This window comes from Argopecten irradians, chromosome 15, assembly GCF_041381155.1.
Source record: "Argopecten irradians isolate NY chromosome 15, Ai_NY, whole genome shotgun sequence".
NCBI lineage: Eukaryota > Metazoa > Mollusca > Bivalvia > Pectinida > Pectinidae > Argopecten > Argopecten irradians.
The window spans coordinates 1,126,900-1,154,648 of record NC_091148.1 but is presented as its reverse complement, the minus strand read 5'-3'; the positions used below and the strand labels follow the sequence as shown (position 1 = coordinate 1,154,648).

The window sequence follows — 27,749 nt, the reverse complement described above, 5'->3', positions numbered from 1 at the left end:
TTTAACCCGCTGTTTCAATTTTGTGGAAAAGAACTGAACAGTAGTGTGTTTATTCAAGCGGGTCTTGTCTATGTGAAAGATTTTACTTACGAGGTACTTCCAAGTTTACTTCCAATAGAATCCATTGTTGAATTAGTCCATGAATATAATCCAGATATCCCAAGAAAGAATATAATCACCGAGTATGTGAAGGTAATCCATAGTTTTCCTGATAAAGTCCTCACAAGTATTCTCAATTACTGTTATGAAAAAACATGTGCCGTAGATCCCGTTGTTACGCTACAAAGGCCTGACGGCGCGCGCGTGTCACCACGATCCACACGTGATATTTATGCGGTACTGTTGAGTGGGACATTCGTTGCACCTGTTGCCCTACAGTTTTGGGGAAGTAGGTTTCCGGATGATCAGGTCGAGCGCGTATTTGGTATAATCCATGCCCCAAATTATCCAGTCGAAGTAGCGGAAGTGCATTTTAAGGTTGCTCATAATTCTATATTCACGCGCGACAAATTATTTAGATGTGGAATTTCGGATACGGATGTATGTCCTGTCTGTAAACAGGCATCGGAAACGTTATGGCACTTGTTTTTAGATTGTCCCAAATTAAATGAATTTTATGTGTTTTTTAATGATTTTGTCAAAAAGTTTTTTTCTGGTACTAGTGATGAAAACAGAAATGGTATAGACTGGCATCGTTTGATATTGCTTGGATTTTATGAGAAGTGGAAGAATGTAAATCATCATGTAGTTAACTTTACCTTAAGTGTTGCCAGATTTTGTGTTTTTAAAAGAAGGAATATTGTCATGTGCAATGAAGGAAATGTGGATATTATCAATTTTTTCAAATTCACGTTCAAACGTTTTGTTCGATATATTTTTCATTATTTTATAAGTACGCATAAAAGAGCTTTTTTCATAAAGTATTTCATCTCTTCAAATGATATTATCGTACTAGACGACTGTGATATTCAAATTATTTTTTAAAACTATTTACGAAGTTGTGAGTCCTATGATTATGTATTGCCTGTATTTACAGTATTAGTGCAGATGTTTTTATGATTATTTTTATTTGTTTGTTTTGTGAGGAACCTCGGGGGACCCAACCCCCGGGGCCCTATTGACGGAAAAAATAAAATTATTTTTATCCTTGAAAAAAAAAAAGAAGAAGGCGCAGCTATGTTTGGCTAGGCGATTGGATGCCGTAGATCGCGAGTTCGAGGCCCGGATAGGGCACGAGTTAATAAATTGTCATGCTTTGTTAAATTGTGTTTCTTTTATATTTAATATTTACTATACACAATGTATCATATGTACTATGTGTTGTTGATCCAAAGATTTAATTTGACCATTTCCACAGTGATCATGTCAACATGTCGAACCGACTATCACTTCGTCATAGAAACATCCTTTTTGAGGGACGTGGATGTGGCGCAGTGGTAGAAGGCGCAGCTATGTTTGGCTAGGCGATTGGGTGCCGTAGATCGTGAGTTCGCAACCCAGATAGGGCACGAGTCAATAAATAGACATGCTTTGTTAAAATGTGTTTCTTTGATATTTTTTGATTGTTATTTTTTATACATATATCATAATAACACAAGAATGCTTAACTAAATAAATTTGTTTGATGTGCGCACGCATCTATCAAACACGTGATGTTAATCGTCATGCTCTTAGTTACAAAATATCATACGTGTGTAGGAAGCCCGTATTACATGTAGGTTAGAAACATATATAAAGTGTATGTGCTTAAACAATTCACCTTATGAATTAAACAAATGTTCTATGAATCTCAATGTTTATGTTGCATCGAAAAGTTATGATAATAACAATAAATATGTTACTATAGAGTGAGTGTAATGTGCACGTGTACACTAAAGATTATGTATTTCGAACTTTTTACAATTTATACAAATCTGTAAATTGTCTCAAATGACATTGCAAGGTAAAAAGTATTAAATTGAGATTAAAAAAGTACACTTGTATTTCAAGAATCGTTTATGAGACATCCCCCTGACGAGGTCAGCCATTTTTTTGTATTTTGCTGCTCTCACCGAACCCTATAGAAAGTGCGTGTATCACCTACTTATATGTAAACGGAACTCCTGTCTGTAAAGCTGTGATGGACCTGTTTTGGCAAGAAAACAGATCAACATTTCTGAGCTGTCATTTAGATATTCCACAAAATGAAACTGAATAGAAATCCAAGTAATAATCCGTCCACATATCTCCGCGTATATTATCGTACCCGATGTACTCGACTAGCCACGTGCACGCAAAAACTTGGTGAATATTGAAGTATATTAGCTCATAATTGGCAAAGTTTTGGATCTAGCTGACAAAATTTTTAAATGTAAACTTGTCAGGTGAGTGCAGTATTTACTTTCAGTTTGACAATGTTATCTGCTATTAGGAGTTCTTTTACTTTACTTTAGGAGTTTGGTTACGTTATAATCAAAATGGATCTCGCACATGGAAAGAAGATATGTAATTAATTCATCACTTTTTATTCAAATGTGTAAATATATGGTCCTTGGAAACTTTAGTTGAGAAAATCTTGAATGTACTAACCATTTTATTCTGATGGCCCGACCTCAGGTTACACGTAAATACGTCTTTGGTAGATTGGACAGCGAGCGTTCGACTGATTGCACGTGTGTGTGGTTCAACGCACTTTATATAGTGGTCGGCCGGGGTGTCGTATGGAAGCAGAATAAAACAAAAATGGCGAATGATCTACCTTAGAAACGCAAGAGGTTCATCTAGTATCGAATTTTGAGAAAAAACTTTAATCTCAAACATTTACTGATCATCGATTAAATCTTAGCGTCATTTTATTATACAATTATCAACCTATTTTCAGGTGGATACGGGGAGATATCAACCCGAGTAAGTGATATATTCCGAGGCCGGAGTTTTATTATATGACACTTACATGATATTAACCCGGCTCTTCAAAATAGCTACAAAAATCAGGATGATATTTGCGAACGTTCTGTTTACAAAAACAGTTACATGTAGTAGATAGTAAATATCCAAAGAGGTATATCCAAATGCTTCTTGCTAACAGTGTACACTGGTAGAACCGGAATAGTTTAGCCCGTCTGGCATTCTTGAACGTTTTCCATAAATTGAAGTTCGCAGTTGATCACCGTTGATCGCAGTAAACTTTCTGCCTTCCGCGATATGTGTTGCCGACTATAATAATGACGTCACAATAAATTATCCTGACGTCATTGAATGAGGAAAACTCCCGTTACACTATATTTGGGTACGACTCGACGTCAAAGGTGATTATAAGGGAGTTTTCCTCGATCTATTTTTGACACGGGTTACTGGACTCGCGAGAGGTATCTGGACTGAGTCCAGTAGCCTCGCGTGCTTTTCGCCGCCGATTTCGGGGTTGATAACGCAGTTAATGAATACTTCTGAGAAACGTATGGGCCAATCAAAAATACAGCAAAAACACTGGTCATATAATAAAAGGTTTTATTCACTACTTCCTCAACAACAGGTTTAGATACAATGGAGGATACAAGTTCTGTAGCTGGATTTAGTTATAATATCTTGGAACACATGTGAATCAGAAAATTTAAAGTCTGAAATGGCTGATTAGAGGTAATATGAGCTAGCCTTTTGGTTTCTTGTTCACATGATAAAATCAAGAGTCGAAATCAGTTCTTTTTATACCCTGGTCTGATACGGGTGTACATTGTTGTGCATACATTCTCGCATTTTCACGGATGATAGGTAATGTGTCTCTGCTTACCTCTACATGTGAAGGGTCTTTGTTACGAGTACCTGACGCCATCGTTAAAACAATTGATATGTCACTCGCCTAAAGGCTCATGGTATATCAAATTATTGAACTCGTTTGATAAATTTCATGTCACATAGCCACTCATGTAAGATCCTCTGTATATAATATTTTCTTCATCACAGAACTACGACTATAAACATCTGATTTCTAGTCGTCCTCTGCAGACTCATCGTCGTCCTCTGCAGACTCATCGTCGTCCTCTACAGACTCATCGTCGTCCTCTACAGACTCATCGTCGTCCTCTATACACTAACCGTCGACCTATACTCATCACATCGATATAGAGTCACAGAATTATGACATCACACATTTTTTGTCCTCTTGATACTCATCGTCGTCCTCTTTATACATATCGTTGTATTGTAGAAGTTTGACTTTGTTCAATCCAAACACTGACCACAGAACTCCATGTCTGTCGATACCAACAGCCCATGTATAGTGGTCATCCTTATGTATAATCCTGATAAACTGACCACGCCCACTGATGAGGACGAGACGATTTTTATAACGGTCACCTATAACCAGGTTACCCGTACTGTCATAGACCACATCATCAGGATAAAATTGTTCATCTGGTATATCAACCGTATATACAACTAGTTTCTGGAGATCATTGTCCGTGATGACAACATCACATCCGTCATTAACAACAGCGATGTTATGTGTAACAGGACACTCAGACATCCTCAATGGACAAGTCACAAACCGTCCTTCAGTCTCTACAGTGGTCTGTACCAACTCACCGCTGGTGGTAAATTTGGAGATTTTATTGTCCGTTCCTATGATGACGTGTTCACTGGCTGTAATACAGATGGACAGAGGTTCATCATTGGTACTAAATCTTGTCTGTAGTCGTCCTGACTCCAGCTCTAGGATGTTACACTTGCCACAGGCCCACAGAGTGTTGGTTGTAGGAGAAAGGCTTATGTCACTTATCTTGGTGTCGTGTTTAACTTTCTCTACTACTTTACCCTTCCTGTCGAGGAGAGTTAGTGTGTTACTGTAGATACTACAGGTCCAAGCCCGACCGTCAGTAGTAGGACATATAGAACTAATTAAACAAGGAGACCTCCACTTCTCCAGTATCTTGGTCTGAGGAAGTAGGTTATAACCCCGATTACACATCTCCTCTTCTGTAACGTCTGTACCCCTGTGAGCAGACGGTCCATCTTCCCCGTGTGATCTAACAGTGAGATCACCTCCGGGACGTCCATGGCTCTGACATTCATATAAAGTCTCCATGTCTCCGAGAGCTTGTTCTAGATACCTCTGAGGGTCACTGTTAGGAGTGAAGCTAGCGATAGCAAGTTTAGGTGTGACAGGGAGGGAAACAGAAGAGGTGACATCATAGTCTGTATCATAGATTTGTATGTCAGAACCGAGCTGTAGTAATTCCTTACATTCCTCTACCTTCTGTTTGAGCAGTTCGCTGTACATCTCCAGGTCCTGTTTGTAAGTGTGAAGTAACTTAGCGTTATCCTCCTCCATTTGTTGATAAAGAGACAAAGTCTGGGATACTAGTAGGTCAAGTTCCTCCTTTATTTTTGCAGTTTGTGTTTTCAACTGCCCTGAAAGTTTTTCAAAGCAATTTATGTTTTCCTTCAGAGCATTATCAACAGAATTGATATACTCATCAATTTCCACAAGGTCAACATTTTCAGTTTTGTCTATGAAGCTTCGAATGTCTTGTTTCTTCTCGGAAGTAAATTCACTGAGTTCACATAAAAGATGACCTGCGTGGGAAGAAGATATGCATTTGATACATGCCGGTACCTCACATGTTTTACAGTAAAGATCAAGTTGTCTCTCCTTGTGATGAATACACGTGGATTGACCTGGAGATCGCTGAGGAATTTGACCTTTACAGACAGAGGTCGCCATGTTGTAACGTCAATCTAACAGTTACTGTACTTAATTGTCCGAATTAATCCTTAAACATACTCAGAACAGTTGTGGTCAAGGAGAATCAGGACAATGTAAATCCAGTGGTCATCATCATCGATCTGTTGTCTTACGTCATATTGTCCATCTACATAAATACACACAGGTTACACATAGATAACATATATCCAGTGTAAAGATGTCCATACAAATAAGTCTTTTTCTGTAGATTAACACTCGTCTGGTCTTGTGTTGTCTGGTGGAACAGCTCCATACCGACTTCAGACGTATATCTGCTTGAGTTAGACCAGCCAGACTCACACCTGATGGACTGATCTTCCAAACCTGAGAATAATTAGCTATTTACTGGTCTTATTTAACTGTGTATTATCGGTGCGACGTGCGATATCAAACTCCGAACCTCACATGACAATCACCTGAGGTACGAGTCCAATATGATCAGCTGATACAGATAACCGAGTTTGGAGATAAATGTAAAGTATGTAGACTGTGTACAGGTATACTACAAGGTCGTCTGATAGCATGGACACTAAAGTTCGTATTTTACGTCAACATGTATGTTAATCGTTCAATGTTTATTTCATGATTATAGGATAATTCTTTGGTAACGATTTCGAAAGTTGTGTTTTTAATCAGCCTACGTAGTTTCTGCAGTTATTACATGCTATTTTTTGTTTTGGTCTATAAGTGACAGTTAAATGAATATCATTGCATAGTTGGTCTGACCAGATTTCGAAAACATGTTTCTGTGTGATTTCTTGTCTTGTATAACATCCATAGCGTCATGGCAGTGTCAGCGGAGGTGACATGTTATTTGGTCGGGGATTCCTTTTAAATAATGGTAACGCAAAATAGTTCCAAAGTAGCGCTTGTGTTACGTATTATGATTGGTTTATATATTTAGACATAAAACGCCGATTCCCTTGTCTGGTGACCCCATGTATAAACGGAGAGTAGTGGAGTCTAGACATTGGGTTTCCGAGGGTGGTTTCAGCTAAAAACATAAAGAATATCTTAAGATGTGAACGGAAACTCAGTAAAATATAAAGAGAAAGAGAAACAGATATTTCTTTTCTATAAGTTAATCGTCTCTTATTCATTAAACATTCCTACAGATCATGTTCCAAGCGTGATTGAATATCAATATTTAAACAACAGTTATTTGGACGGACACAGAGAAAACTTGAATTTATTCAGCGCTTTACAAGTACAAATGTAATAAATCCTGTCTCAAACGAGTGGAAGGTTTTATCGATGGGATTACTATATCGATCATTACACTTTTCTGTAGTCTTCATTACGTTATATATGTCTAAATCCCATGTAATTGTTTATGACCGTCATTATTTGGTATAACAAAATGAATCTTCGTGACACAAGCTTTAAAATATCAAATGAGGACAGATAGTAAAAGATCAATTCCAAAATTAAGTTAAACTGGCAGAGAGAACGATTCCTTATTCCTTTCTTTTACAAAGATTTGCTCGTATACCTGAATATGTTTTAGTAATTGTCGTGTGATATTTCAAATGAGTTTTCTGTATTTCATAAATTTGGCCGGCAGAGATATAATCCATGTTGGAAATGATTATTGGACGTTAATTTTTCACCTAATCTTACTTCAGTAATAGACAGATGTAAAAAGTCTGTGAATATTCAGTGAAGTTCGTCATGTGACAATCCGTTCGTGTATAGATAAAAGCACATATTTGCACTTGCGCATTATCAGTTCGGACACTAGGGAAAGAAAATACATTTTTTCAAAGTCGCAATTTCTTGCATCATTTGATAAGTAGCTAAATAGATGATTAGTACAACAGCTTTTCTGGTTTATGTTGTAAGCTCACAGGCTTCGTTATATACACCCCACCTCAATTAAATAAAGAGAAAACAAGTGACTTGATACATTGTATCCTTGCAGCTATCCGGTTCCCATTTACGAATTACAAGAGAAAGAACTCGATTGCACCAGTGATGCATGCCAACAACGTACGCTTTTAAAGAGATCCTTTTCATGACTGCTTATATCAGACAAGATATCTTGATTCATTTTCCAAATCTACACTTTCAATTTGTTTCCTTGCTTTTATTGCATTACCAGATATATATCATATAGACACTAGTTAACATATAATGACAGAGAATATTATTTGGTGACAAAAATATTAACAAACCCTGTAAACTTTTTAAACTGAAATGTATTATTGTTTTGCATATTTGCCAAAATTTACAAGCATCAAAAATCTACGAATCAACAGTAACTCTTAAGGTTAGACCCGATGCATACACACTTTTTACCAACTTAGTTATATATAAGTACACCTAAGGATTGATTTTATATAGACTTGAGTAAAAAAAAAATCTGTCAGAGATAGTTTTATGGTGCCTTGCCCTGTACTTGGAATTAGATGCCAAAACGAAAGTAGAAAGGTTCCGGAAATGTTCGCGGAATACAATCGGCTATTACCGTAGGGCTACGGAAAAAGTCGAGTGCTGTTGGTTATAATTTCAAGGGAAACGACTTCTATGGGAATAACTACAAGTTAAAAGGAATTAACAATAGAAATAATAAAACAGATGTATTTTTGTTGTTGTCTTTTAATAAAACTGGTGAAAACATAAGGTTTCAATTAGCTATTATTGGCCTTTAAGGTAAGTTTATTTCCAAACTACCTGAATTCGATTTGATAACCTACGCAAAAGGTCGCGCATAAGACTTTGCCGAGTACCGCCTGATAAAGCAAAACCCCATGATGACTACACGACTTTACCAATACATGTATGATTATATGAACACATAACTACACAAGAAGTTGTTTACTGTAGCTATATAATAAATATTTACATACTTATATAAATATACATACAAATATATATATTGTTTATAGGTCAATTTGGTCCAGACTACCACGCGTGTTTAATGACCTTACGTATGTGACATTCACTCGCATTTCTTCACTTGACATAAACATTTTCTTATCAAGGGTAGATATGAAGGTAGCCATATACATTTTCAAAATGTCCCATTTTTCAGAAAGGGAATGAATTACATATTTTGTACTGTATAGAAATATATTGAACGCGACCGTAAGTTTTGTATGTATTTTTATCACATAATCCGCCTGATATCCAATGAAATTGCCCGTGTATTGTTTTTGCATATGTTTTGCATTGGCTGAAAAACCATTGTGACGTCAGACAGAAACAATAAAATGACGTCAGGAAAAACGACGTGACGTCAGGATTACGATAACGGCGGGACAAAATGGCAGCCTCTGCTTGATTTTTTGGAATACGTTTTGACGTGAAATTCTTTGTTATGTAGGTATTTGGAGTTATGTGATAAAAAGTATCTGTGATTTTGATCATTTCACATGAGATTTTGTTATAGTCGTCTCGAAGTTTTAATTTTTTGCTCGTCAAGGCTCGCAAAAATAAAAACTTCTTAGACTCGTTTCATAACATCTCATATGAAATGAACACTCATGTAAGATCCTTTATATATATACATGTATCAATATGACAAAAGAATGCTGACCTAAATAAATGTGTTTATAATTCCTTACATAATATATACTAATAATAATAAAAAATACTGTTAGAGGTATCTTCATGATTCCAACTGTTCCGAAATCAGAATGATTTTTTTAGTGTTCCAGCAAAATTATTGTATTTTATTTTTCTTACTTTCTGAGAAAATCAACTTTTTATGTCCCTGTTCCCCCAATGCAAAAATTTACTTGGAAGGTCTTTATCACTAAGGTGTTGATTCCGGTTGAAAACAAGCGTTCTGACGCCCTTCGAATTTGCGAATTCAAACTCAACAAAAGTAGCGGAACAATATCAATAAACCAGATATTTTCAGCACTAATATCGAGATTAATCAGGCATAGAACTCGATACCAGATAATAAGAATTTCCTGGAACAGTTGCGATAGGAAATATTACGATGTGAGTAAATAAATATTTTATTTCTTTACTCTTGTTACCATTTCTAAATTTGACGATTTAATCCCGAACATTCCAGTGACGTCACTTTTTAGTCCTCCCGGGTGATTCGACCTTGCAAGCTGACGTTTGGAAGGAATAAGCATTCATTTGTGGTATTATGGTGGCAATTTGCACTCATATACATCATAACATAGTTTAAAATAATAGTGTTACTTTATTTTGAAACGTTTCATTATTTGAATGTCACTTTGACAGTAGAATTTAGGCCTAGCTAGGCTACAATGAAAATCTTACAGCGTTTGTGGACACAATGCTTCGTTTAGTAGATGAAATTCATGAAATATTACACAAAAACATCATTAACATGCCTCTAAAACATATAATTAATGATTTGAATTGAATATGTTTGAAATTGTGTGTAAAAAATCTATTTTGGTCTTTTGCCGTCGAAAACCGATGAAACCGCGGTACCACTGGCCGGGTTGCGAGCATCATACATGCCATACCTCCCGGCGTGAGACAAAACCTCCCGTATTTTAAAGCCTTTGATTGTCTCACGGCAGGTGAGTCTAAATTCCCGATTTCTATAAACCCCTCTGTTTTATTTTCGTTGCCACATATGTGTACATGCTAGGTTAATTTTAGCACGAGAGTAACCACTCCCTGACCCCCTGACCAACACCCAAGTGGCCCTAATTAGCAGCCTTGGGCTATTTCCACCTTGGCTTGTGGTGTCACTTTCACTCACGTCTGTGTATTAAAGTTACGTAAACTGAAGTCAAGCAGCCTATCGGCCGCCTAGAAAACAATCAGCTGGCCTTTCAATAAATTTTATGACTACAGCTAGTGAGCATTACAACAAAACAAATATTGGATACAACTGTGAATGATTTACTCACGTTTTTAATGTTAAATAGGCCTATCTGTATTTGATGGATGTCACAAACTTGGCAATCGTAATGGCCGCCATTTTGGGTAATTGTAATAGATGATCCGGATTTTATAGAATTTCCGGATTTCCTAATAGTATTATTTTTTTTAGAATTTCTGTGTGAATTTATTTTTAGAAAAAAAATATATTAATTATAAAGAATTATCAGTAGTAACTGAATTTAAATAAATAAAATTAAAAAGAAATTTACCTTTTTTCTCTCTCAGATTAAATTACATTTTGAATACTACTGTAACGATTGTTTTTTTTTTAATTTAGTGCTTGTAAATTTAAGAACTCTATCTAAGTTAATTATCCGTTATTGTGAATGATTATTAAAAAGCCCAGTCTAATATTTCGAACAATAAAACTGCTCCAGAACTGGGTGTATATAGGGATGTGACTACTTTTACAAAACCACACATTCCTTTATTTCAGTAAAATTCAATATGAATGCAGAATTTCATCATAAAAAAGCAGATATTTAATTTATTCATATATGTCGCGCGTATACCTCCCTCTTTTGAGACCAAAATCCCTCAAAATGGTTATCAATCTCCCTCACCACCCCTAGAAAAATATGGCATGTATGGAGCATCTATCGTTATTTTTTCGTGTTTTTTTTTCTTATTCATTAAAAAAGAGATCTTTGAAGACTTAAGACTATCTCTAGTCAAAAAGGTTTCGGCAATAGCATTCATTTTTTTTATATTTGAGTTGAATGCATCAAATCGGATCTGTTCCCGACATCGACTGTGCATTGTATAACATTAGGCCTACCTGTACATGGTCTGCAGTTTACGATGCATACGCAGTAGAAAGATATAATCTAAAAAAGATTGTATTGTACAATTTCTCATTGCATATAGTTGTATATTTAACTTTGATATTCCATGGTATAAAATAAAAACTGTCGTTTTCTCCGTGTCCCCGTAACACGAGCCTGTGCTTCGTCGAGCCTGTGCTTCGTCTCGGCGAAATCTAACTCATTCCTCTCAGGGGTGTCTTCACCGACGTTCGAGCATATCAGAAAAAAACCAATAAAATAACAAACAAAGATTATCGTATATCATATGCCAGGTATATTAAAGAACAACAAAAAAACATTGTGATTTGTGATCAGTGTGTTATTATCATTTTTTCACTTCTCTTCATGCTGAAACAACAGCTACATGCACATTACATTTACAATTTTTTTTTTCCTATTAGGAAATACTCAATCATACATCATCAAAAAAATAACAATGTTATCTGCTTCTTTTTAAAAAAAATCACTTTCGATTCTCACCACCGGCGGCAATTTTTTTTCGTTTTTTTTTTTTTTTATTTAATATATCATGCAAACATGCCTATTCAAACTATTCACAATATCTGGCGAGGGCTACCTGTACATGTAGCTCTATTACTACAGAATAAATAATTATATATCTGAGGATTTACATCGGATATATACATTGTCAGTATCTTACAGTAGCTAGGCCAAGGACGTGTCCTTGAATAGGCCTGTTAGTTTTATTTTGGTGTTGACACGGAAAGACGAGATGACTCCTGTCTCTTGGAAATTAAAACAAATCATTTATTTCATCTAGGCAAATAATAATTTGAAAATTCCACATACCGCCTGCAAGGAGACGTCCTAGGCCTATCGCTACCCACAATACACTCGATCGTGGTCTTATACATATGTATTATGTAACTTTTCATCGATAATTTGATTCAGATATATCTGCCTTCGACAGTTATATTTAGAATTATCAATTTGTGGAAGGAAAGTGTGTACAAGATAAAAACAACCCATCTCAACTGCTATTCCAGGACCGTGAAATGTAATATTGGTCACCTCAGCCCAAGCACAGGGGCACGCAAATTATTCATTATGTAAAATAATTGCTATGTCCGTCATGTCCACATGACTAAAAATTGCGAAAAATGAATTATATATTATGTAGATATCGGTTAGCTTGTAATAATAATAATAATAGTAATAGACTTTATTTAGAGTCGATAACACTTTGAGTCAGAGACTCGTCTTCCAAGTGGTCGACATAAAAATACACAATATTTACAACATGGAATATATCATAGACAATACATATTACAGTGCTACATGTATTATTATAATGGATATCACAGTCAGATTATCACAGAAAATAGTAAAAATTAAAAAGGCACTCATAAAGCTCATGGTGCATAAATATATGGAAAAATAAAAAACACATCTTAATGAATTAGTGTCTAATATACATATATGCCAATATGACAAAAGAATAAAAATTAACAGCATATATGCTATTATAGCATGTATTAAAATTGATTTTGTGTGATTAATTAACGATAGTTTATTAAGACGATAAAAGAACAAAAAGTGCTGGGTTTACTAAAAATAGGTATTAAGAAGCAAATGAAACAGTGATTATTGGGAGACATGGAGGAAGTGTTTTTGGCATTCGTATTTGAATTTGGGGAGTTTAGTATTTTTAGAAACACTTTCTGGTAGATCATTCCATAGTGATGGTCCACTATACTTAAATGAGCTCTTAAATTTTTCTGTTTTAAATCTAGGTAATAAGTATTTCCCTGAAGTGGCTGATCTAGTCTTCTTTTCATGAATATTGGATACTAAATTGTTACAATCTAAATAATTAGGACATAATTTGTTAATAACTTTAAACATAAGAATACATTCATTATATTTTACTCTTTTGCTAAAAGATAGCCATTTTAATTTACAAAGAAGTTCCTCACCTGATACGTGAGGTGACACTAACCGTCGACCTATACTCATCACATCGATATAGAGTCACAGAATTATGACATCACACATTTGTCCTCTTTATACATATCGTTGTATTGTAGAAGTTTGACATAGTCCAATCCAAACACTGACCACAGAACTCCCTGCCTGTCGATACCAACAGCCCATGTAAAGTAGTCATCCTTGTGTATAATCCTGATAAATTGACCACTCCCACTGATGAGGAGGAGACGATTTTGATAACGGTTCCCTATAACCAGGTTACCTGTACTGTCATAGACCACATCCTCGGGATCAAATGATCTGTCCCCTGCTGTTGGTGTATAGCCATCTGGTATATCACCCGTATATACAACTAGTTTCTGAAGATCCTTGTCCATGATGACAACATTTCTCCGGCGATTAACAACAGCGATGTTATGTGTAACAGGACACTCAGACATCCTACATGGCCTAGTCACAAACTGTCCCTCAGTTGCTACAGTGGTCTGTACCAACTCACCGCTGGTGGTGAATTTTGCGATTTTATTGTCCATTCCTATGATGACGTGTTCACTTGCTGTAACACAGATGGACAGAGGTTCAGTATTGGTACTAAATCTGGTCTGTAGTCGCCCTGACTCCAGCTCTAGGATGTTACAATTGCCACAGGCCCACAGAGTGTTGGTTGTAGGAGAAAGGCTTATGTCACTTATCTTGGTGTCGTGTTTAACTTTCTCTACTACTTCACCCTTCCTGTCGAGAAGAGTTATTAGTGTGTTACTGTAGATACTACAGGTCCAAGCCCGACCGTCAGTAGTAGGACATATAGAACTGATATCACAAGGAGCCTTCCACTTCTCCAGTATCTTGGTCTTAGGAAGTAGATGATAACCCCGACTACACATTTTCTCTTCTGTAGCGTCTGTACCCCTGTGAGCAGACGGTCCATCTTTCCCATGTGATCTAACAGTGAGATCACCTCGGGGACGTCTATGGCTCTGACATTTATGTAAAGTCTTCATGTCCCCGAGAGCTTGTTCTAGATACCTCTGAGGGTCACTGTTAGGAGTGAAGCTAGCGATTGCAAGTGTAGGTGTGACAGGGAGGGGGACAGAAGAGTTTTCATCAAAGTCTTTATCATAGATTTGTATGTCAGAACCGCGCTGTAGTGATTTCTTACATTCCTCTACCTTCTGTTTGAGCTGATCGCTGTACATCTCCAGGTCCTGTTTGTAGGTGTGAAGTAACTTAGAGTTATTCTCCTCCATTTGTTGATAAAGAGACAAAGTCTTGGCTACTAGTAGGTCAAGATCACCCTTTAATTTTGCGGTTTGTGTTTTCAACTGTACTGAAAGTTTTTCAAAGCAACTAACGTTTTCCTTCAGAGAATTATCAACAGAATTGATATACTCATCAATTTCTACAAGGTAAACATTTTCAGTTTTGTCTATGAAGCTTCGAATGTCTTGTTTCTTCTCGGAAGTAAATGTACTGAGTTCAGAAAAAAGATGACCCGCGTGGGTAGAAGATATGCATTTGATACATGCTGGTACCTCACATTTTTTACAGTAAAGATCCAGTTGTTTCCCCTTGTGATGAATACACGTGGATTGACCTGGAGGTCGCTGAGGAATTTGACCTTTACAGACGGAGGTCGCCATGTTGTAATGTCAATCTAACAGTTACTGTTACTGAATCAGGACAATGTAAATCCAGTGGTCATCATCATCGATCTGTTGTCTTACGTCATATTGTCCATCTACACAAATACACACAGGTCACACATAGATATATCATATCATATATCCAGTGTAAAGATGTCCATACAAATAAGTCCTTTCCTGTGATTAACACCCGTCCGGTCTTGTGTTGTCTGGTGGAATACCTCCATACCGACCTCAGACGTATATCTCCTTAAGTTAGACCAGCCAGACTCACACCTGATGGACTGATCTTCCAAACCTGAGGATAATTAGCTATTTACTGGTCTTATATAACTGTGTATTATCGGTGCGACTTGCGATATCAAACTCCGAACCTCACATGACAATCACCTGAGGTACGAGTCCAATATGATCCGCTGATACAGATAACCGAGTTTGGAGATAAATGTAAAGTATGTAGACTGTGCACAGGTATACTACAAGGTCGTCTGATAGCATGGATGGGTACTAAAGTTCGTATTTTACGTAAACATGTATGTTAATCGTTCAAACTTATCAACCCGGGACATCTACAATTCACGGTTATAAGGATGATCATCATATTTACTTATTTAGACCACACCGTTGTAGTAACTATATTTAATTTAAAACGAAATTGAAAAAAAAACATTTCAGCTTATCAGGTTTTTGCGTAAAGATAATAAAACTTCAAAAAACAATAGACATAATTTAACAAAAAACCGTTGAAGCTAAAAGATAAAGAATATCTTAGATGTGAATGGAAACTCAGTAAAATATAAAGGAAAATATAAAAAGATATTTCTTTTCTTTTCTTTTCGTTACTCGTCTCTGTTTCATTTTCGTTGACAAAACATTCTGTGAACCAAACGTGATAAAATGTCAATATCTAAACAATAATTATTTTGACGGACACAGAGGAAGATTGAATTTATTCAGAAGCGCTTTACAAGTACAAATGTAACACATCCTGTCTCAAAAGAGCGGAAGCTTTTATCCACGGGATTACTATGTCGATCATTTCACTTTTCTGTAGTCTTCATTAACTTATACATTTCGAAAGCCCGTGTAATTGTTGTTTTCCACCATTATTTGGTATTACAAAAGGAATCTTCGTGACACAAGCTTTTAAATATTAAATGAGGACAAATCAAAAGATCAAGTCAAACATTTAGTTAAACTTGCAGAGAGAACGATTTCTTATTCCTTTCTTTAGTTAATGTGGCAGAGAGACCGATTTTTTATTCCTTTCTTTAGTTAATGTGGCAGAGAGAACGATTTCTTATTCCTTTCTTTAGTTAATGTGGCAGAGAGAACGATTTCTTATTCCTTTCTTCAGTTAATGTGGCAGAGAGAACGATTTCTTATTCCTGTCTTTAGTTAATGTGGCAGAGAGAACGATTTCTTATTCCTTTCTTTAGTTAATGTGGCAGAGAGAACGATTTCTTATTCCTTTCTTTAGTTAATGTGGCAGAGAGAACGATTTCTTATTCCTTTCTTTAGTTAATGTGGCAGAGAGAACGATTTCTTATTCCTTTCTTTAGTTAATGTGGCAGAGAGAACGATTTCTTATTCCTTTCTTTAGTTAATGTGGCAGAGAGAACGATTTCTTATTCCTTTCTATAGTTAATGTGGCAGAGAGAACGATTTCTTATTCCTTTCTTTAGTTAATGTTAATGTGGCAGAGAGAACGATTTCTTATTCATTTCTTTAGTTATTACTTTCTATAGTTAATGTGGCAGAGAGAACGATTTCTTATTCCTTTCTTTAGTTATTCCTTTCTATAGTTAATGTGGCAGAGAAAACGATTTCTTATTCCTTTCTTCAGTTAATGTGGCAGAGAGAACGATTTCTTATTCCTTTCTTTAGTTAATGTGGCAGAGAGAACGATTTCTTATTCCTTTCTTTAGTTAATGTGGCAGAGAGAGACGATTTCTTATTCCTTTCTTTATTAGTTTTCTTTTCTTTCTTTAATGTGGCAGAGAGAACGATTTCTTTATTCCTTTCTTTAGTTAATGTGGCAGAGAGAACGATTTCTTATTCCTTTCTTTATTTAATGTGGCAGAGAGAACGATTTATTATTCCTTTCTGTAGTTAATGTGGCAGAGAGAACGATTTCTTATTCCTTTCTATAGCTAATGTGGCAGAGAGAACGATTTCGTATTCCTTTCTTTAGTTGATGTGGCAGAGAGAACGATTTCTTATTCCTTTCTTTAGTTAATGTGGCAGAGAGAACGATTTCTTATTCCTTTCTATAGTTAATGTGGCAGAGAGAACGATTTCGTATTCCTTTCTTTAGTTATGTGGCAGAGAGAACGATTTCTTATTCCTTTCTTTAGTTAATGTGGCAGAGAGAACGATTTCTTATTCTTTCTTAGTTAATGTGGCAGAGAGAACGATTTCTTATTCCTTCTTAGTTTAATGTGGCAGAGAGAACGATTTCTTATTCCTTTCTTTAGTTAATGTGGCAGAGAGAACGATTTCTTATTCCTTTCTTTAGTTAATGTGGCAGAGAGAACGATTTCTTATTCCTTTCTTTAGTTAATGTGGCAGAGAGAACGATTTCTTATTCCTTTCTTTAGTTAATGTGGCAGAGAGAACGATTTCTTATTCCTTTCTATAGTTAATGTGGCAGAGAGAACGATTTCTTATTCCTTTCTTTAGTTAATGTGGCAGAGAGAACGATTTCTTATTCCTTTCTTTAGTTAATGTGGCAGAGAGAACGATTTCTTATTCCTTTCTTTAGTTAATGTGGCAGAGAGAATTTTTTCTTAGTTAATGTGGCAGAGAGAACGATTTCTTATTCCTTTCTATAGTTAATGTGGCAGAGAGAACGATTTCTTATTCCTTTCTTTTAATGTGGCAGAGAGAACGATTTTATTCTAGTTAATGTGGCAGAGAGAACGATTTCTTATTCCTTTCTTTAGTTAATGTGGCAGAGAGAACGATTTCTTATTCCTTTCTTTAGTTAATGTGGCAGAGAGAACGATTTCTTATTCCTTTCTTTAGTTAATGTGGCAGAGAGAACGATTTTTATTCCTTCTTTAGTTATTGGTGAAGAACGATTTCTTATTCCTTTCTATAGTTAATGTGGACAGAGAGAACGATTTCTTATTCCTTTCTTTAGTTAATGTGGCAGAGAGAACGATTTCTTATTCCTTTCTTTAGTTAATGTGGCAGAGAGAACGATTTCTTATTCCTGTCTTTAGTTAATGTGGCAGAGAGAACGATTTCTTATTCCTTTCTATAGTTAATGTGGCAGAGAGAACGATTTCTTATTCTTTTCTATAGTTAATTTGGCAGAGAGAAAGATTTCTTATTCCTTTCTATAGTTAATGTGGCTGAGAGAACGATTTCTTATTCCTTTCTTTAGTTAATGTGGCAGAAAAAAAAACTATTTCTTATTCCTTTCTATAGTTAAAGTGGCAGAGAGAACGATTTCTTATTCCTTTCTATAGTTAATGTGGCAGAGAGAACGATTTCCTTTTCCTTTCTTTAGTAAATGTGGCAGAGAGAACGATTTCTTATTCCTTTCTTTAGTTAATGTGGCAGAGAGAACGATTTCTTATCCCTTTCTTTAGTAACACGTAACACCTTTGGCTAAACTTTGGCTGAACTCTGCATCAAAGGAAGCTAGTATTAGCTTGTATAGATGCCTCTTGATTGTCATGGCTGGTTGTGGTGGCGGTTGTCCCTTAGTGGATAACTTCACTACTTAATGTTATTTTTTTCGGTGTGACGTACAGGTAAAAAGTTTGCGTGATATAACATGGTTTATCCTGGTCAAAGATACACTGGGTATCTGTTGGTCTCGTTTTACAGTAGGTCAAAGATACACCGTGTATCTATTGGTTTCGTGATGACAGTAAATACTGATATCGAGGTAGTCTGACCTGACGGAGACTGGTACGACATATTTTATTCGGTTATCGTATAACATACAGTTGGTAGTAGACTAAAGGTTACACATTGTGCACACGGTGTGAACTACGAGTGGACACGGAGTGCACGAGGTTTAGACTACAGGTAGACACGGAGTGCACGAGGTTTAGACTACAGGTAGACACGGAGTGCACAAGATTTAGACTACAGGTAGACACGGAGTGCACAAGATTTAGACTACAGGTAGACACGGAGTGCACTACGTGTGAACACGGTGTCCACTACAGGTGGACATCGTGTCCAGGTAAAATGTCCACTACATCCAGACCACAGACAGACTAGATGATTTGCCACAGAAATATGAGAAAATATGTATTGATTCTGCAGTCTATATGGACTTTGACAGATAGAAATAGTTAATGCGATCAGAAACATAATATTCATTGCAACATAAAAATTGCCGTTAATTACTGCAAATCATTCGTTATGTAATGTTTATTTGAATAGATACATATAAAGTAAAATGTATCAATATATATTATCAAATAATTTAATTTATAAATAAGGACGTTAATTATAGAATTTATAAAAGCAAATTAACTGCGTTGCAAATTAACTGTGTACGGTAAACCACATACCGGTTATGTCTCACCAATTGATAGTTCCCAGTAAAAACTGTTTTTCTTAGCTATCGATAAGTAGTTTAAAGATGAAATTCTTTTTCGTACGCATAAAGTGATGAACCTTGCGTGGAGTAAGATTTTTAGTATAAGCAAATCGTCGCCAAAAAGATATTTTGATCGGCAAATTATTTTGATTAAAAAGAATATATTGATGGGCATAATAAAAGCAAGGACATATAAACATAAACAAATTAAATTCTTCATAAAATGTTTAACTATGTATGTATGAAATATAGTTTTCTAAACGGCAAGGTGCGCGAAATAGTTTGTATACGATACGTTCACACATTTTGCTACATGGAACCTGGCGCGTTTGCAAAGCATTGGGGAAAGAGATAATTCGTCCATAGCCGTTTGGAATTAAGAAATTACACTTTATTAATCAAGCGATTGAGAACATGTTAAGAACGCAATGGGGCTGTGGGCTGTCGTGAGCATCACAATGTCTCAATGGACGATCGCTAAATTCAAACAGACAGAATTCAAATAAAATCAACTTTACCAATTTAAACTGTAGATTATACGTTGTGATTAGATTTCTGAATCTGTCGATAGGTGATTCATTGAGAAACCTTGTATTTGACAATAACAATATTGCTGAACTTCTTTTACAAACGCTGAGTTATAATGAACAAGTATATCATATTAATGTATCGATCCATACATGTTAGTATATTGTTACTAGAATTTGACTGCTTGAAGGTAGACCTCCTAGGCTAGGACTGCAGTTGCCGATGGTCACTTGGACTTCATACTGTTCCATCAACCACACGGTATGATAATCTAAATTACCTAACATTGGCCAGAGTGGGGCCAGGTGCCTGGGCCTTCTTTGGGCACCCTTCAATATGTTCAGTCAAGTGTATCACAGACTATATAGCTAACAACACCTGTATACATGTAGTACCTTATCCCAACCCAAGGAGGTCCATTTATAGCATGCTGTACTTAGGTGGCAGCCTCTCTACATACATACATTGTACTCATCACACAAATACGTACAGTTATACAACAATGCTAGTCAATAGGGATATGTGTTTTAACTGGTATTGCATTTTAATTTATTTGTTAATGAAGCTTTATATATTAAAATTAAAAATAATCTAAATACCAAGTGTATAGTTAACTGAAACATTTATTTCAAGATTATTGGAATATCATATCTCATTCAATATTTTTTATTAATTTAATTTGTACCGGTATTGCCCAAATACGTATTGCATATTGCATTTCCTACACGAGAGGAGGTAGATGACATTGCTGGATTTGCACGTCAGGTTCTGTCGGATGTTGTATGCTCTGTTGTTGATAGCACATTCAAATGTGTCTGTGGATGCTGTGTATGGACACATCATGCACCGTTTATTGTTGCATGTCTGGAATGAACCCGTTTGTGCAGTAGGAGCAAGAGGAGGAAGTTTGCTGCTCACTACAAGGTCTTTTACATGTTTTGGTCTGCGGTAGACTAGTAGCGGTGGCTCTAGGAAAATACGCCTAAATTTTGTTGATGACTCAATGATTTTCCAGTGGTTCCTAAGGATAGAAGGGAGATGTGGTAAGTTAGGATGGAATGTTACAACACAGGGAACACGTTGAGTGGCAGTTCTGGTTTGGTATATGAGGAGATTGGCTCTATCTAAATTCGTATCCAACATACTTACGTTTGATTGGATCCCGTGTCATCTGGAAAATCCTGTTGATATTACTTCTTTGGCCTTTCAATGATAGAAAAGAGATAACCAAGATTTTTATGAGCATGAGATCAGGTTTTGGCCATTGAGCCAATATCCAGCAAAGTTAAGAAAATAAATCGTTTTTCAAACCTCATATTGATCCAATAAGAACCTTTTTGCAGAGGATTCAGGTCCATCGATGTTTTTGGCTCTAACTATACAGTTTTTGCTTTAATTATACTTTACACTACAAAATGTACCAGTTCAATAGCTGGCTAATGTAATGGAATATGACACATAAAACTAAATAGTTTGTCATCAAGTATTATCAATCAAACATTTAACATTTTCAATAAATTAAGAAGTAGAGCACAGCGCGCGATTCGCTATGCATTTGTTTTTCTCAACGACCGGCCATCAGGGGAAACTGGATCAACTACCAGTGAGTTGGTAGGTGGTGAGATTGAACTATGATAAGTGATGCTGAATGGGTATGTGTGGAAGGAACTAGAGAGAGGGTGTCTTGTGGTGGCTGATGGTGACAATTAAAAGGAACAGAGACGGAAGTGTCAATGGGTAACAAAATACAGTCATACGATTTGTAATGTGTTGACTATTTTGAAAATATCACAGTATTTATCATCATGTTGTTGTTGGTTCTCTTGCTGATGCTTGGTCGTTGTACAACACGTGTGCTATGAACATTTATTTCTTTGCAAATGGTTTTGTTCAGGCACGAACTAAATTATTTTCTGAAAGCATCTCCAATACTAAAAGTGTCCATAAATGCAGGGACAAGAATCCTGACTTTTAGTATTTATTTGAATTATATACTCATTGTAAAAAATATCAAAAGCTGAGTCGTAGAAATTTGAACCGGTTTCCTGGGCACGGCACCATAAAACTATTCTCAGACAAATATTTTACTCAAGTATATGGTTTTACATAGACTTGAGTAAAAAATTAGTTTGGGAAAGTTTGATAGTGCCGCGACCGGAATTGTTTGACGAGACAAGTTGCTTTGGTGGGGATTCGGCAGGTAATAGCATTGCCTTCGCATTGTTCAACCGTGACTGCGCCCTGGAATAACAATTTACATGCTATCATATAAATCTACCTTTCTAAAACCTATGTAGTCAGTACATATTAAATCTATTTCTGAAAATTATCGTTGAAAACGAAGCTCAAAAGTCTGAGCTTACATCGTCTCCGACTTATCATCACTTCACCCTGATATTAGAATATTCAATATACTGTACACATAATTATATTTATTATACTGTACATTTTTATTTATGGAAATCATTATTTGTGAGGAAAGGGCTTTCCATGTTGTGTAAACTTGTGCCTAAATTTAACAATAAGAATTTGTCTGAATCAAATAATATGTTACGTTTTTATTGTTGTTGATGTTTTCATTATTGACGGGAATTTAAATATCGCAAGAAATTGTATGTTATAAATTATATGTAATAGTTATGCGATAAATATAATCTTATACCTGTGGCTACGCAATCTGAAGTTTAGCATATACTCTTTAGTCTAAATCCTTTACAATATCTTATTCTAGATAAAATACCAAATTATTGAACTCGGTCCACTTAGGAAGGTAATAAGTTGTTGGCAGTGACATCCGCTCAAGCCGGTATTTAGGATAACATTGGAGTTACCGGTCAGTGACGGTCCACTCAAGCCGGTATTTAGGATAAGATTTGAGTTGCTGGGCAGTGACGGTCCATCCATGCGGTATTTAGGGTGACATTGGAGTTGCCGGTCAGTGACGGTCCACCCAGGTGGTATTTAGGGTGACATTGGAGTTGCCGGTCAGTGACGGTCCACCCAGGTGGTATTTAGGGTGACATTTTAGTTGCTGGGCGGTCAACTCCACGTTGTACTTGAGACTACATTAGCAATGCCGGGCAGTGTAATAAATAAAACTGGATCCGGAAATGAAAAAATGGTCAATGTACAGTAGATTTGTAAAATTCAGCAAAATAAAGCGCGAATACTTTTATAAATTAAGGTACATGTATAGATCCACAATAGTCTCATGGCAATAATTTATATATTTTCGAATACATATACTAAAAATAGTCCAGGTTTTGTTTGTCTGGCATTCTCCTACAACCACTAACATAGGATCTTCGGAAAATTGCAAATAGCGATTTTGAATGGTGATTATGGAGGGTTTTCAGGGTTCAACTCTTGGGCCACTCATGTTGAACCAGATATTTCTTTATATAGTATCAGTATGCAAAGATATTTACACAAAACTAACAAAACGTACATGATATTCCAAACAAGGTCGTTATAAGAAAATTAAAGTTTATTTATTAAAACAAAAAATAATAGATATGAAAAAATGAATAAATAAGTCTAAAATATTTCATATAAAAGATTCAATATTCTTAGTTTGTTCTTTTGACAAACTTGACATGGGTATTTTGTTCTTCCGTTTGCATCTAAAGCCCAATCTTTACGTGGCGTTTGCGGTCTGTGTGTGTCCTGTCTTTTCTCATCCTCTCTTTAACATTGACCTTGACCTTTGCTCTGACCTTGGCCTCTAACTTGAGTCGTTCCTGTCTCTCCTCCCCTTGCTTTACTGCAAGTACAACCTCCAGTTTTCGTCGAACGACTTTCATGTTTTCCAAAGTAATGAATTTGATATTCCCGATAGTTGCAGCCGCCTCGTTTAACTTTGTCGGGGTTAAGGTCGGGATGACCTTTGACCTTTTGATGCTCGTTGGTAGACCATCCTCGTTGTTGACGTCAACGATGCTGTTGTCACAAAGTCTGACTCGACATAACAACGGCGTGACTTTTGGATTTTCAATACATGGCATGGATTGGTCCGTTTTCTTTACAACACGGAATTTACTGTAGAGGGCGCGCTTATCAACTCTAGGTACACTGGTGAGCTGGTCGTTGTGTTGTTTAGTCTCAGTTTCGTCAGGGCACTTCCGCTTGCGTGACCCGCTATCGTGTTGTTCCTGAGCTTGCTGTACGGCATTGATGTTCTGTAAAATACAAAGTTTTAAAATACTTCTTCAGAAAAAGAAAATGAAGATTATTTGCGGAATAATAAAACCGACATGAAGTCTGATTAAGACAAAATTTTCTTTTTTAATCATACTATCATTGCGTTACTGTCTGTCGAATAAAAAATATGTTCAAAAATTACAGTTGGGCCATTCTACTCTCCATCGAGCATAGTGTAGTCTGCCAGTGAATTAAACGACAATTGAAATGATAGCACAGATGAATTTGCCATCAAAAGGCAAAAAGACAAAAATCAGAATTTACCTGCGATTGAGAAGTTTGATGTTGGTAAGGCTGTTTATAGTTCACGTTGTCCCATTTGTCCTGCCCTGTAAGTTGAACATTACATTGACCTTTGACACCACGAGACATGCCTTGCCCTTGTGACGCGTTCCCGCCTTTCTGTGTATCCATGTTGTCTGTCCATGTTGCATTTCCGCGATACATCGGGACTTCAGTGTCATTTCTCAAACTAATGGTAGTAGCGTTTACCAATGTTCTGTTGCCTTGACGACAGCTTCCATAAACTACTGTCGAATTGCGAACAGGGTACGAGTCTTTGGTGTTGTCGACGTTATAGATATTTGGGTAAAACAGTCCAGATTTGTTCCAGTAGTACTGGTCTGTGTCCAGTGACGTTTGTTTGTCCGTGTGACATCCTAACACGCCGTTCTGACTGTGTGTGATATTGGTCTGTTTGACACCGCGGTACCACGGTGCCTCCACTCCGCCGGTGACTTGACCACAGTGTGACAATTGCGTGTATCCGTGATGTATGTTGGCATCGTTCCAACTGTAGGTGTTCGGGAGGTACGGCTCAGTTCCAATGTTGGTACAGTTCACGGTTCCGGTTTTCCAGCCATCACTCCCTCCATTAGTTAACACTCTACCATGATAATGTCCTTCATCGTTGTAAACCTCGTGATATTGGCTGACCAGATAGTGATGAGTATTCTGTTGTAAGAAAGAAAATACCTCAGTTAATGGCTTACATGTAAGTGATCAATAATAGAGAATATAAATTACTGGTGGTCCTTATAACCGAAGGATTAAAATTATCTACGCTATATAGAAGAATAATTCTAAAACTGTCATAGCTAACGGCATTTGAAGTCTAGTATGTAACTTATATAAACGCCGGATTCACAGCAGGTATTCAAAAGGTGGGTATATATACATGACATGGGTTTAGGATCAAACACTTTTTAATCACCAAATATGGCTATGGTCATCAGCCAGGGTGTACAATGTATATGCAACAAAATCGGTTGAAGAAGCGAAGATACTGAAAAGCTTCGCTTCGAAACGAAAATGGCACAAAGTTTGCTCAATCATTATCACTTTCAAATTTGTAATTACTTTAAACGGTGAGTGATTTTTCCCATTGCGTCTTTTAGCCCCGAACAGACAAAAATTAACCATTTCTGTATATCATGTTTTCGAGGCGAAAAGACGAAAAATAAAACACGAAAAGACGAAATTGATGCACGCTAATTAGCAGCTTAATTTTACGTCTTTTCGCCTTCAAAAATTAACAAACCTTATAAATTCTGTATTTTCGGGACGAAAAGATGAAAATTAACAAGCCTTAAATTCTGTCCTTTCCGAATGAAAGGACGAAAAGGCGAGATTTTTATGGTACTAATAAGCGTGTATCACTTTCGTATTTTCGTGTTTGACTCTTCGTCTTTTTGGGACGAAAAGACAAAATTTAAGGTTTGTGAATTTTCATCTTTTAGTTTCGTCTTTTTACCCCAAAAAGGCAAGAGTTAAGTTATTCAATTTTCGTCTTTTTTGAGGCGAAAAAAAGAAAAGACGAAATGGCACAAATCAACTACAATACTATATATAATAAGTGAATTATTTATCTTGTATTATCGTTGTTCATACAGTCAAGTTTAGCTTGCATGTATAGTAATTTCCAACCTATTGTGTAAAACACATTAAAAATCATCGAAATGCTGATAAACTACAATTCTTTCTAAAATCTAAATGTACATACATTTTGTATAATGTACATCGATAACTGTGTTCTTAACTTGAAACCTTGTTTTACAACAATTATTTATGAAAAACAAATCATGCAGGATGACCAATTCTGTCAGCCCATTACATACCTTTTCCATATCGTTAAGGTGACAAGACGCAGTATGTTCAACACAATTCTGGGATGCTTTCTGTAAATATATGCTCACGTTGTTTGATCTCTTTCAGAGTTTTCTGTGACTTTTATGCTGCTCCGAAAAGCGCGCTGCAGTAAGTTACATTGGTTGCCGGTGTAACTACGTCTGACGTCGTATAGTCACCAAGTCACGTGACATTAGATTTGATATTATGACGTCATGTCTTTGTTTCGCATGATTCCCAGATACACCGGGGCAAATCGTACAAACCGGGCTATGCTATTTACGCATACAAATCAATGTATATGTCCTAAATTGGTGCATTCAATCTAACACACTTTTATACAGGTTTCACATTTGCATAAATTTAACATGTCTTTTTGCCCCCCCCCCCCTCCCCATTTTCGCCGACTGAAATGTTCTAGAAATGCATATTTGAAAGAAAAAAGGGTCCTCCTGCACATTTTTCGTTCTTCATTCTAAAAAATTTTCCGCTGCGCGACGCATTTCCTAAAACGTTTCAGCACATAATGTCCAAACTTTTAATAGTAGATATTCAATACACATGAACTACACTGAAAATGTCCATTAAGGGATTCTACGTACTACATTTGTATTTCAAAAAATGTCTCTTAAAAGATTACTTTGTTTATATGTCTTAGCAAGACAATTATTTCATTATTATATTGAGTTACAAAACAATGTGCCGATGGTGTGAAGCCGGTATGTTCAGATCGAGCAGGGTTGCACAATAATATGACGACACAATTAGTACAATTATGACTTCTAAATGCAGGGAACTTTAAATCGAAAAATTACCATGGTAAGAACGCTTTAAAATCATTAAAATACATCGTGAAACTCATCTCAGCCATTCTAATTCGTAATTCTTTTCCCGGGGAAGACCCCCGGACCCCCCAAACACCAAAATCTCGCGCCTTCGGGCGCTCGTAAATTCATCTAATATTTGGAAAGGTAGGGGGTTTACAAAATATTGAGGACCTTTGCCCCCCGATTACGTTTCATCTTCCTACGCCACTGTTAATGTTATACCTATATCGAAACAGGCTCCTTTCCGCTATCACGACATTGATGTTTGGGTTTAATCTGTGTTCAGGTAAAAACAATATCTAGAGGGGTGTAACAACAAATTAGATTTTTTCGCAATAAGAACAAAAAAAAATTTGGTAACATGGTTTTTACAGGCTCACCAAACCACAAAATGTAGCGGGCAACGGGAGATAGGGAATTAATTTTCAAGTCTTTACTCGCTTGGCTGGGAGAATATTCATGACAAAACACGTTGCCGCCAGCTTCCGTCTTTTATTC

At 36.3% G+C, this 27,749-nt stretch overlaps 3 protein-coding genes across 3 annotated transcripts; all 3 read right to left on the bottom strand.

Annotated features, from left to right (window-relative positions):
* Positions 1–3,472: 3,472 nt before the first annotated feature.
* Positions 3,473–6,126, bottom strand: LOC138309022 (E3 ubiquitin-protein ligase TRIM71-like). Its single transcript, XM_069250116.1, has one exon. The coding sequence runs from the start codon at positions 5,696–5,698 to the stop codon at positions 4,112–4,114; it is 1,587 nt and encodes a 528-aa protein (XP_069106217.1). The 5' UTR covers positions 5,699–6,126; the 3' UTR covers positions 3,473–4,111.
* Positions 6,127–11,707: 5,581 nt separating this feature from the next.
* LOC138308947 (uncharacterized) lies at positions 11,708–15,395 on the bottom strand. Its single transcript, XM_069250003.1, has one exon. The coding sequence runs from the start codon at positions 14,997–14,999 to the stop codon at positions 13,410–13,412; it is 1,590 nt and encodes a 529-aa protein (XP_069106104.1). The 5' UTR covers positions 15,000–15,395; the 3' UTR covers positions 11,708–13,409.
* Positions 15,396–23,664: 8,269 nt separating this feature from the next.
* LOC138309412 (uncharacterized) lies at positions 23,665–26,584 on the bottom strand. The gene is made up of 3 exons (XM_069250601.1): positions 26,415–26,584; positions 24,562–25,251; positions 23,665–24,275 (listed from the first exon to the last, which is right to left on the bottom strand). Exons 1-3 carry the CDS (start codon positions 26,421–26,423, stop codon positions 23,721–23,723), a joined length of 1,254 nt encoding a protein of 417 aa, XP_069106702.1. The 5' UTR covers positions 26,424–26,584; the 3' UTR covers positions 23,665–23,720.
* Positions 26,585–27,749: the final 1,165 nt, after the last annotated feature.

What these genes read in the sequence shown, in the direction of transcription:
- LOC138309022 (XM_069250116.1), bottom strand. Translation starts at nt 5,698, where the DNA reads ATGGCGACCTCTGTCTGTAAAGGTCAAATTCCTCAGCGATCTCCAGGT.
- LOC138308947 (XM_069250003.1), bottom strand. Translation starts at nt 14,999, where the DNA reads ATGGCGACCTCCGTCTGTAAAGGTCAAATTCCTCAGCGACCTCCAGGT.
- LOC138309412 (XM_069250601.1), bottom strand. An exon ending in ATCAAACTTCTCAATCGCAG is followed by an intron (nt 24,276 to 24,561) that starts GTAAATTCTGAT and finishes TGTATTTTACAG; the next exon opens with AACATCAATGCCGTACAGCA.